The sequence below is a fragment of the Fomitopsis serialis genome, assembly GCF_022376445.1.
Source record: "Fomitopsis serialis strain Sig1Antser10 chromosome Unknown B0H18scaffold_150, whole genome shotgun sequence".
In the NCBI taxonomy this organism is placed as follows: domain Eukaryota; kingdom Fungi; phylum Basidiomycota; class Agaricomycetes; order Polyporales; family Fomitopsidaceae; genus Fomitopsis; species Fomitopsis serialis.
Genome location: NW_025955110.1, coordinates 71,377 through 83,103, shown reverse-complemented (window position 1 = coordinate 83,103; position 11,727 = coordinate 71,377). Strand labels below are relative to the sequence as shown.

At 58.4% G+C, this 11,727-nt stretch overlaps 2 protein-coding genes across 2 annotated transcripts; both read right to left on the bottom strand.

The window, feature by feature from the left end:
* On the bottom strand, positions 1-791 carry B0H18DRAFT_1108209 (uncharacterized protein; the record flags this gene model as incomplete). Its single annotated transcript, XM_048032737.1, has 3 exons — positions 628-791; positions 506-595; positions 1-261 (listed from the first exon to the last, which is right to left on the bottom strand). Exons 1-3 carry the CDS (start codon positions 733-735, stop codon positions 1-3), a joined length of 459 nt encoding a protein of 152 aa, XP_047886786.1. The 5' UTR covers positions 736-791.
* Positions 792-3,002: 2,211 nt separating this feature from the next.
* On the bottom strand, positions 3,003-5,592 carry B0H18DRAFT_959636 (uncharacterized protein; the record flags this gene model as incomplete). The annotated part of the gene is made up of 8 exons (XM_048042841.1): positions 3,003-3,557; positions 3,612-3,791; positions 3,815-3,850; positions 3,895-4,035; positions 4,194-4,215; positions 4,279-4,473; positions 4,510-4,679; positions 5,086-5,592. 8 exons carry the CDS (start codon positions 5,590-5,592, stop codon positions 3,003-3,005), a joined length of 1,806 nt encoding a protein of 601 aa, XP_047886785.1.
* Between the last annotated feature and the right edge of the window lie 6,135 nt (positions 5,593-11,727).

The following is an 11,727-nucleotide window of genomic DNA, read 5'->3' as shown; positions in this document are numbered from 1 at the left end:
CTAGAGCACGTTCGAGAGGTTCGCGTCCACCGCGAGCTCGAACCCGAACGTCGTCAAGTACGCGAGGCTCGGGAGCCACGTCAGCGGGCTGAGCGTCGTCTCCTTCACGACCGCCATCGTCACCGGCTGGTTCACCGCGACGTCCACGCTGCTCGTCACGACGCCCACCGCATCCGGGTTCGCAGCGTCGACGGGGGAGACGTCGACATCCGCGCTCGCCTGCTTCTCTTTGTCCGTCCGCTTGTCCACTTTCTCGGCGTCCTGCAGGGTCGACAGCTCACTCGCTTGCCCTCCACTCGCCCTCGCCCTCCTTGCTATGTCGCCCGCGCCGCAACTCACCCTTGCTTTCTCGTTTGCTTAGCTCGCTCGCCCACGCACTCAATGGCCCACTGCCGTCGCCTTCTCGCCCGCTCTCCCTCATGCTCTCGTCATCGCCCTCTTACCCGCCTGCCCGCTTTTCCGCCTGCCTACCCGCCCGTTTGCCTGTCCACATACTTGCACTCACTCTCGCCCACAACCCCTTTAGCATGCACCGCCTCTCGCCCGCGCTCCCGTGCACCCGTTCGGCCAGCCAGCCGCCCACTCGCGCACGCGACTGCCCACGTGATTGCCCATGGACCTACCTACTTGCTCGCGGATCGGCTCTGTGTATGGTGCCCATGCCCAGCTCGTGTACGCCAGCGAATACAGTAGTATATTGTAATTCCATACGTACACTGTAGAATGAATTGGCATATTTCCGGAATATATTTGTGTCCCATGGAACGATTTGAATGAATAGATCGATGTTCTTGAAGGCCACTTGATCCACGATTACAAGTCTTAATGTCAGCTTAGCACACAACTTAGTCGAGCTTGATTAAGACGGTTCAAGTAGCACGCCCCTTAATAAGAAATGGTACCTCGTTAATTAAGCACGATCACTTATTCACTGAATGCCCTTGATCGACTTATTAAGGTGTTTAAGCCCAGAATAAGCAACGTGCACATTTGCTGATGTCCTTGATCGTAACAGTGTTTAGTGGCTGCAGGTCGTGTACCAGTCGGAGAGACTTTCCATCCTTCTTGACCACGCAGAACCATCGCGAGCGATACGACGAGCTTGATGGCTCGTACACTCCGGACGCGATTTTGTCCTTGATGATGCGGACGACCTCGTCGTAAATACCGGGAGGAATCGGGATGTTCTTCAGTACCCACGGAATGTGCTCGACCGTTGGGATTACCACAGGATCGAAATACTCTTCCCTCAGCCGCCCCTTCTCCGTCTCGTCCCACGCAAAGACTTTGTCGTGCATCCCTACGAGCCAGTCCACCAGCTTCGCCTCCTCCGGCCATAGGAATCCGCTTCGTCCTACGTCTAGTGCGTCCCTCCGTTCCTGCGTGTACCTTCCGCGCGGAATGAACTCCGGCGCGACGATCGGCATAACGGGCATGCCCGCTAGCGGATCGGTCGGCGCCCTTCGCACCACCCTAAACTCCTCGGGGAGCGTTGCGGCCACTGGTCGTACCTTCCGAGCCACCTTCTTGTAGGCCAGCACCTCGATTCCCATCCGTGTTTCTACTTTGAACACCTCCTCCTCCTCCCATCCGTCTTCCTCCTCCGCCCCATCTCCAGACTCATACTCTCCTTCCGTTGCGTTGCGATCTCCCTCCGCCCGCTCGAAATCCTCCCCCGCCGATTCGTAGTCTTCTTCCGCCGGCTCGTAGTCCTCCTCCGCTGAACCATATCCTCCTTCCGCAGACTCGAGTCCCTCATCCGCCGATTCGTAGTCTTCTTCCGCCGACTCGTAGTCCTCCTCCGCTGACTCATCATATCGTTCTCCATCCCCACGCGCTCCTCCCGCCGGCTTGTCTCGACATCCTTCAGTCTCGTCGATAGTCTCTCTGCCTCCCACATCCCCATACTGAGCAACGGTCTCGTGTATTGTGTCGCTAAATTCCAAGGATTCGTTACAACTCGGGAAATGGGTATCTGCAGAGTCCATCGACGATCCATAGTCGCTAAGCCTGTCGGTAGGCGCTCCCGTTCCTTCCGCACCCTCTCCGTCCCAGACATATACTGAATAGTGGCCCATAAGATCGTCTCCGCTCGCGTTGCTTGCATCATCGACTTCTAAAAATCCTCCGCGGGAGGATCTTCGGCCGGGCGTCCCTCACTCTTCTTCTTCGACCCCGCGCGGCGCTCGAAGGACGGTACCATCACGCGGCGGTTGCTCTGCGGATCGGTAAGGACGACCGTCTGGCTTCCGTCCTTGAAGTCCCGGGTCTCGCAACAGCTCGCGGCGAAGAAGGGCCGGCCCAGGAGCACCTCGAAAGGAGCGTCCCTTACCACCTGGACATTCATGACGATCTTTACCTCGTCATCGAACACGAACTCCATCCCGATGGCCTTCCCTATCGTCCGAGTGGTCATCTTGTTCGCGCTTTCCATTACGCATCCTTCGTCGGGGCGAAGACTCCCTCCGACGCGCTCCCACATCAGGAAAAACACTTTATGTGCCCAAGAGAGCGCCTGATTTTCAAAGTAACCCAAAGTAATGTATAAGTGTGACCAAACACTTTGGAAGTACCTGAGATATATTTCAACGCTTTGTATACCGTAATCGCAGTCAATTTGGAATTATGTTAGTCTCTTCACTTGCTCTTGACTTGATTTCTCTGGTAGGCATAGCATCCATTTGATTTAATTATCATCTTAGAGGGCCAACCACTGGCGGGATTACGGATACATTTTTTAGCTTGAGGCTCGCTATTGTGGGCCCGTAAATCCATTTCTATTCCGTATGAACTGTACCATGTGTTACAGGCGTGACAGAACTTATACTGGCAACGTCAAACTGGGTGGTACTGAACTCCTTCTGCCACAGAAAGTCGCGTCCGAGTCCATGTCCTTGTTGTCAGCACAGACCAGAAATTTCATCCCCAGCTCCCTCTCCAAAAAATACAAAAAGACGGTACAGAAAAGGGCCATGGTAACGGGAACTAGTCGATACGTCTACCTAGTTCTCGTCAGTCGCCATCCTACCATCGGAACTCTGAGCCTCCTCGTCCACATCCTCCGGACCATTCATCGTCTCCACCGCGCACCTCCGATGGCCTTGGGCGGGCGTGAAGACGTGAGCTCCGCGGAGCCGATCGAACCTGACCACGGACAAGGCGTTGATGCGGCTGCGAGGATATGGGAGGTCCACCGGCCAGATGAACCGGTAGGGGTACATGTCCGCCAGGATGCCGCCCAGAGGACTTGCAGGCCGCATTCCTTTAGCCCAGGATGGGTGCCAGAGAGTGCCGTGGATATGCTCGTACTTGATGACGATTAGGTGGCGAAGGGGTAGGGCGATGCGAATCGGTTCGTCGACGGACGCGAGGGGAACGAACCTCTCTTCGTCGACGTCGTAGATTTCGAAGCGTACCGGGAACTCGTTGGGATCCCGCTTCCAGCGGTTCAGGCATGGAATGACTTGCTCGGTGACGGGCTGGCGGAACGGAAGCTCTATCTCCGAGTCGCCGTGCACGCGGCACATAAGGGGCAACATCATCGGGACATAGAAATTCTGCCCGGTCCCTTTGAGCCCTTCAACAATACACGCAGAGACCAACAAACGCACCTCGAAGTAAAAGAAAACCTCAACCACAGCTAGCTTGTCCTTCTGGTAAAGACAATGCGGGAATCCAACACTCCGGTGCCACGCCTGGATGCCTCCGACGAAGAAGAAGCGGTGCGGTGCGTCCTCCGGCAGTATGTTGTTGATGTACGGGCGCACCACGGCGATGTCGCGGTCGTTCGGCTGCAACGTGCTCAGTGACGTACAGCAGGATTGGTGAGGGATTGGGCACTGAGTAGATTCTGTCAGCATTCAACAAGACAGCACCGCATTACTAGGGACTCACGTGGCTCCACAACGTCCCTAATCCCGTCCTGGATATCTCAACCACCGTTAGGTGGTTAAGGCAACCGTTCTGCAGTACGGGACACGGCTTGGCGTTCTTGCAGACCTCGCGGAAGGGAGGAAGGAAGGTCGATATGTCGAACTGGAGGCGCGAGTTCAAAGAAGACATGGCAGTAGACGGGTGGATGGTGAAGTGAGTGAGAGTAAAAACAAAGTCTTCGCAAAGAGTGCGAGAGCGACGCGCAAGCGTTGAACAAGGCGTGAGAAGTTTTGAAATATTAGCGCCGAACACAGAGACACGCGCGCTTCTGGCTCAATGAGCCTGTAAGATGGAAGTTCAATCTATTACATAGCTCAGTAGACTACCAGAGTTTGATACACGTACAAATCACCCCAATTGTCAACATAGAAGGTACTCGCCTTATCCAGCACGTTCTCAGATGCCCATGAGTCCGGAACGAACGGGTGGATGTTCGTCCCCTGCCCGTAGAACTCCTGTCCATTGACCGCGAGATGCCACTGATCCCCCCACCCAATCCCCGTGTTCGCGACGTCATCCGTACTGGTCGCTATACGGCGTCTGGAGCAACTTGATCCACCGGAAAACCGAACGCACCGTGTACGACGCCGTGACGATTTGGTACCAAGGTTGTCGCCCAGCGCAAGCGTGACCGCGAGATTGTACAGCGTCGGCCGGCTGAGGTCGGCGGGCCACCACCGCGTGCGGACACCCTCTGGCGCGGACATGCTCGCCGTGACGAACGTGGGCTGGTCCGTGTGTGCTCCCTGCCATGTTCTGCGCAGGTAGCCAGGGATACAGCGGAGGCCAGCGCGGTGACGACGGACACAGAAGGCGCAACGAAAACCTTTCGCGTTGGTTTCTTCGATACTGGAGGAACTTGAATGAAGTAGGTTAGGACCAATGATGAAAGTTCTCGAGCCACCCGTCCCACATACGCAAGAGCACATGACGAAGGGAAACACGCACGTATTCACTAACTATCCACTAACACCACCTGTCCACTTGACACGTAGAACCCCTTGGGCTGCCCATGCGCGAAGAAGGTTCGCTCGTCTTGCGCGAGCGCAGAGTCGTCGATGAAAGGGTCGGCCGTGTGGTATTACTCGGAGGCACGGTTCTGTTGCATAGAGCAATGAGCGTACGCGCAACACAGCGAGGTTGTGGACGCACCTTTCTCCCCTTCTTCTGGAGCTTGTTGCCTACCCCTTCATCGTTGCCCTCACTGTTGCTCTCGTCACTCCTGTGGTGTTCGCGGAAGTAGGGCGTGTAAGCGACGCTGGCTGTGGTCGAGGGCTGCATTGTCGCCCTCATAGTCTTCGGGACCTCCGAGGGGTTATTGAGGTGGACGGTGCGCAGCGGCGGCTGGGCGGGAGACGGGGGGGCCTTGTATAGCCTTGAAGGTCTTTGGTTTAGCGCCAGTCGGGCCTGACGCGAGGTGGTTTTCGGTTTCGCGCCCTTGCCTCCGCTGTTCGCCTCGACAATGACGACCTCTGTAGCCTTCGCCGCGGGCACGGCCCACCAGGCAGTGTACTGATTGCAGAGGGTGACGGTGAGTGAGAGGAAGAAGAGGCGGGGGAAGAGTCGGCGACGATGGGGCTGTGATGCGGTGAAGGCCAGTCGGGCGACAGCCGTCAGCAGGGCAGAGGGCACACCCTCTCTGCACTCTGAATTCGCCATCCGGCGCAGAGCCTCTGCAGGACTCGGTGCATTGAGTCGGGGCACCATGACCCTTGTATGGCGTCATTAGTGCATGGAGAGCATTCCTGTTGCTCGCAAGTCAGTCAACCGTCATTCCAATTGGACAAGGTTACCACGCACCACATTCCACCTGTCCTTCTCGATCCCATCCATACCAAACATGACCCGTTCCTTCGTGGACTCTCATCCGACCTCACATCCTCGACCTCATCCACCCACGTCTCCGGACTGCTCTCTCTGGGTCGAGGAGAATTCGTGCGCGCGACTTGTAGTCGCTCAGCTTCGCGATCGCTATCGATACGCAGTGATTAGAGGTCCCGCTCGTAGCACAGATATACATATTGCCTCACCTAAGGTTCATGCAGGTGCACACCGTAGCCTTCCGCCCAATGTCAATCCAACTGTCCAGTGCAAGATGATGACGAACTCACCGTCACACTGAACGAGCGTGTTAAATCGGGGTCTGCAGGCTACAGGACCCGACGTGCGCAGGGAATGCGGCCTACTCGGAGGGAGATTATGAACGTGCACGGAGAACGGCGGCGGGCGTAGGGGATCAGCGGTGGAACGGGCACGCAAATGAACATGCGGGAAAGCGGCGAATAGGTGTGTGGGCACGCGAGTGAATGTGTCTCCAGGTGAATGAGTGAATAGGCGGCAAGTTGATGGGTGCGGGCAGTTGAGCTAGTGATGGTGGTCCATGGGTCGGCGGGCGAGCGAACGGATGAACAGGTGCGCTAGTCAACGAACGGATGGGCGGGTGATCAGCGGTGAAACGGGCGTGCAAATGGCCGTCCGGGAGAGCTGGTGAATAGGTGGGGGCCCCACATTATTTAGTGTGTCTAACCCGTTACCAACGGTAAACCCGGAGTGAGATTTGGCCGTCTGGAACGTTGGCCCGGAGGCCGACCGGAGCGAGCAGTCGGTCGATGCAAGCGTTCCGGCCGGTGGCACCGTGGAATGCTGGGAACGTGGCGGCCGACGCTGAACGGATGCCATGGGCGGTGTGGTGGCCAGGATGCATGGGTTTCCCCCACACGTCTGGGTAGGCTCGGCCGTCCATTAACATTGTTCGACTGAGACGCTCCGGCCGGCGAGTGAGCACAACCACTCAAAGCGTGACGGCCTGTCAACCATGAATGCCTACCAGACGTGGTGGCCGGTATCTCAGAATGCCAGTTCCAGTACTGCTGAGACGTTCCGGCCGGCGATTGATGTAACCTGTCGGCCGTACCCGGGGCTCGGTAGGTGGGCTCGGCCCGACGTTTCGACGGTCCGGCCGGCGTTGCATACGGCCTGCAGTACCTACCCAGGGCTGCCTGGGTAGGCTCGGCCCGACGTTTCGACGGTCCGGCCGGCGTTGCATACGGCCTGCAGTACCTACCCAGGGCTGCCTGGGTAGGCTCGGCCCGACGTTTCGACGGTCCGGCCGGCGTTGCATATGGCCTGCAGTACCTACCCAGGGCTGCCTGGGTAGGCTCGGCCCGACGTTTCGACGGTCCGGCCGGCGTTGCATATGGCCTGCAGTACCTACCCAGGGCTGCCTGGGTAGGCTCGGCCCGACGTTTTGACGGTCCGGCCGGCGTTGCATACGGCCTGCAGTACCTACCCCAGGGCTGCCTGGGTAGGCTCGGCCCGACGTTTCGACGGTCCGGCCGGCGTTGCATACGGCCTGCAGTACCTACCCAGGGCTGCCTGGGTAGGCTCGGCCCGACGTTTCGACGGTCCGGCCGGCGTTGCATATGGCCTGCAGTACCTACCCAGGGCTGCCTGGGTAGGCTCGGCCCGACGTTTTGACGGTCCGGCCGGCGTTGCATACGGCCTGCAGTACCTACCCCAGGGCTGCCTGGGTAGGCTCGGCCCGACGTTTCGACGGTCCGGCCTGTGACTCACCGACCGTTTTACCATTTATATTCAGTGCCCATCCGTGATAAATATCATTCGGCGACTTCAGTGTGAGGGACCAGTATAGCATTCAGATCATTCCAACGATTTACTACACACATTATAACTATGCCCGTTACCCCGACCGACCCCGCGCCTGATAGTACTCCGTTACCCAGTCAACGGCGCGGTGATTACGATTGTTGGCTGCTTGAAGCGCGGTAAGCGCGTCAATGCGAGCCATGATGATTGCCTTCTCCGCCTGGAGCTCGGCGACTCGTGTCGGTGTGGCACCAGTGAAGGCTGGTCCGGGAACTGAGTACGGATATGTCAGCGAATCAGGTAATCAAGCCTTGGAAAACATGACAATACAATTTGGCGGCCAGTCCACATCAGGGTGACTGTCTGCCTCCCACAAATGATTTTCGGGATCGTGACGATCAGTCATTGTCACCGAAAACGTGAAAAACGGGTCTTCTTCCCTGCCGAGCAACATGGTCTCGTCGTGTACTCGGTACGCTATAAACACGGCGTCATCAGACTTGACACCTGGTGGTCATACAGTCCGGATGCATGCCCGAGCCGACGCCGCTGAGCAGGCGTGTATACGAGCGTCGGCTGGAGTCACGCACATGACACTCGGGGCAGTGCCGAGAACCAGGCAGTGTGGAACTGTAACTACAAACAACACTCACCGTGCTCAGTCCTGTTCAGCACGACCTGCGTAATCTCCGAAGGCTGAGGCTAACGATGAGTATATATGGGACAGGATGGCATGAGCACCTACAGAAGCCATGACCTTGTTGCCCTCAAGATGGCTCTGATCCGGAGCCCCGCCATACTCAGCTGCATTGTGGTGCGACACCCGGTCATCCTCAACCGTGGCATCAGCCCCGACGTGGTGGCCTGATCCCTCACCCTGAGACCGGAATCGCACCGCCAGGCCGACGGGCTTAGCGGCTTTGTCCTGACCCACCATGGCTGGGCCAAACGGATCGGGCCGAGGGTCCTTCAATATGCGCGGGCGTGGGCGAGGCTTAGTAGCCACGGGGACAGGGGGCGCGGACTTGCGGTTGGCACTCTCTGCAATATTTTGGCTCCCCTCGTCCACGACCTCCACGTCAGTGTTCTTGCGTGTGCTTCTCCCGGCCGGCTTGGTGTGGCTTACGATAGCAACCTCCGGCTCAGGCGTTGCTACCTCGGGATCGCCGGATGCGGCCGGATGTGCTACAAGGGCAGCTGGCTTAACCTGCCCAGTATGGCCGATATCCCTGGCATCTTTTTGAACGCGAATACAAAGTCTCGTAAGCGTCGAACAGCCCACGCAGTGTGCAAGACATACCTTCGGCATTCTTTTGAAGGGAACACCAAATGTTCCGAGCTTGATCGTGGTCCCGGGAGCCACTTGTGCCGGTTGCTGATTTTCCTACAGGGTGGTACATCGAAGTGATTAGAGCGAAAACCGCAAACATGGGCAATGGGAGTGTGAACAGTACTTACCTCCCTTGCCGCATTTATGGTGTCCGGACCCGGCAGTGCCTCCGAGATGCCCGCACCAATCTTATCTGCATGCGTGGGGCCCGCTTGTGTGGTGGTCAACTTGTCCATCGTCGTGGTCAACACGCGTTATGTGCACACGGAACGTAGTCTGAGCACTTACCGAAGCTTTGAGACGCTTCACCGGGGCCTCAGATGATTCGTCGGCATCCGCAGGATGCGTGTTGCGCCGGACCGATGGAGATCGCTCCTGCGTACTCGACGCTCAGCGTTATGGTGTAACAGTAAGACAAAGAATGCACGTACCTTCTCTTGCGGGGCATGCGAGCCCTTACGCTTCATCGGCACATTGAAGCCTCCCGGCCGCACCAGGTACTTTCCGACCTTCGCATCCCCGGCACCGACAATTGGAGCCTGCATGCAGACATGGAATAGTAGTGTTAGGAACCAAATCCTCGTAGGTAATATTGGCTTACCTGAGGCTCGACAGCCACCCGCTCCTGAGACGCCGGTCGCTTCGCCGCGGCCACATGTGGCTCGCCGGATGCGAGTGGAGTGGTAGAATCTGGCCGGAGAAGTCAGCGATGATCCGGAGATGCGTGCTGAGACCTACCTTGAGCAGACATGAGTGTAGCGCGAAGAAATGTGAAGAAAGATGATAGAGGACGGATGGGAAGAACGGCGCGACGCGCCATCACGATGTTCATGTTCGGCTAAACATCCCGCGGCCCGCCGGGTGCACGTGACCAGCCACGTTGGACTTCGCGATCGGTGTGGCTTCGCGTCGCTTGTCTCCTGCTCTCATCACCTCGCCTGCAAGCTCTCAGCACGCCCTCCCCCCTCGCTTCCGTAACTCTGCTTCGCATTTGCCCTACCAAGCCATGTCGACCGACGCTGCCACCGCCGCCGCCCCACCGGCCAACAACGACGTTCCTCCGAGGACCGCAATGTCGCCGGAGCAAATAGCCGCCTACCTCCACGATGCAAACAACCGCCTGCTCGAGATGCTCGGAGGGCGCTTGGTGTATGAGGATGAGGAGGAGAAAAAACTGGAGGAAATAGTGAGTGTTCGCGCCATCTCACTTCTCCGGGTTATTGACATCAAGTCGGCAGCTCGACGAGCTGCAGGCACTCCTGGTAAGTAATGCATGCAGCTCATCAAACGGAGGATGCTTACCGGGTGTATTAGCGCGATGTCATGGAGCAGATCACGCTCTGCGACTCGGTGGGGGAACCTCCTCTGGTTCCCTTGCTGCTGCTCTCTGCCATTGTAGAGATCAACGTCGTCGATGCCATCGGCGTCCCGGTTCGCTTGTCCAACATCAGTCCGGACGATGAGCGCCTGCCGGATTGCGATTGGTACAATCCCGACGCGCCGGCCGGCTTTCATGTGGCACCCGGCCCAACGCATGCAACACCCGGTCCTTCTCGCCAGGGCCCCGCGGTGCGCTTCCAAGAGCTTGCGGGAGACGGCTCGGATGGAGAAGAGGAGATACCGATGGAGGAGGATCGCATGGAGATCGATGAAGAGGAGCCCAGGCGATCCCGGGACACGGGGAAGAAGACCGGTGGCGAGAGGTCGACTGGAAGCACGGCTGCATCCAAGAAGCGCAAACGCGCAGCGACTCCGCCACGGTCCAAGAAAGGCAAGGATCGTGCCCGCCCCCAGTTTGATGATTCGACCGACGAGGAGGAGCTCGAAGAGGAGGAGGAGGAGGAGGAGGAGGAAGAGGAAGAAAGGGTCTCGGCGAAGTCAAAGGGCAAGCGTGAGTTGCCCACCGTCTCAATGTGTCCCCTGACTGACATAGAGATTGTAGGCAAAGCCGGGCGCAAAGGGATCCTGAAGCTGGACACCCCGGACGCTACGGTGGATGCGAAGAAGGCGAAAGCGGCTAAGAAGGACCGAGCGGCCTTCAGGATGGACTACCGCGCCGAGAAGGAGACCCGGAAGGAGGGGGACAAGGAGCTGCGGGTGAGTATTCCCGATCACATTTAAATGTGCCGCTCACCTCGTCGGCAGGATCCTCCCTGCATTGCGTGCAAGGGATTCCCCTGCTACATCTCCGTCCCGAAGGTGTCGGCATTCCGGAAAGACGGCAAGCCGAAGAAAAGAAAGCAGGCCGCGTGCGACTTCTGCCACGTAAAGAAGACGAAGTGCGAGGACATCGACACCGAGGGGACGTTCAAGCCGCAGAAGTCTGGGAGGGGGAAGTCGTCCAAGAAGTCGTCAGCGGGCAGCTCCCGCGCGAGCAGCGTGGTCTCCGACCGCTCCCTGAGTGTTGCCGACGGGCCCCCGACGACAAACGGCGAGTCGGGCACCGAAAGCGACGAGGGCTCGGTCGCAACGACGGCGTCTCGGCGGAGCACGAGACGCAGTAATACGCCGTCCCGCCGCCCGACACCCGTCACCAAACAACCCTCGAAGCGAAAGGGTAGCGCACCCCCGTCGAAGGGGAAAGGTAAAGCGGATCGCGGCGAGGGATCGTCGAAGGCACCGGCCGGCAAAGAGCCCCCGCGAAAGCGGGCGAAGACTGCGTTGGACCCACCAGCCGATCCCACGGACATCAGTAAGTGCTGTCTGCACTGGTGAGAATGCATCTAGCTCACGTAGTAGGGCGCATGTATCCAGTGGTCCCCGGCGGCGACGGTGGCTCGCTCGGCGCACCCGTTGTGGTGTTGCAACGCCAGGCCGAGCTGGGAGAGAGGACCGAGCTCCGTATCCTGGAGCTGGAG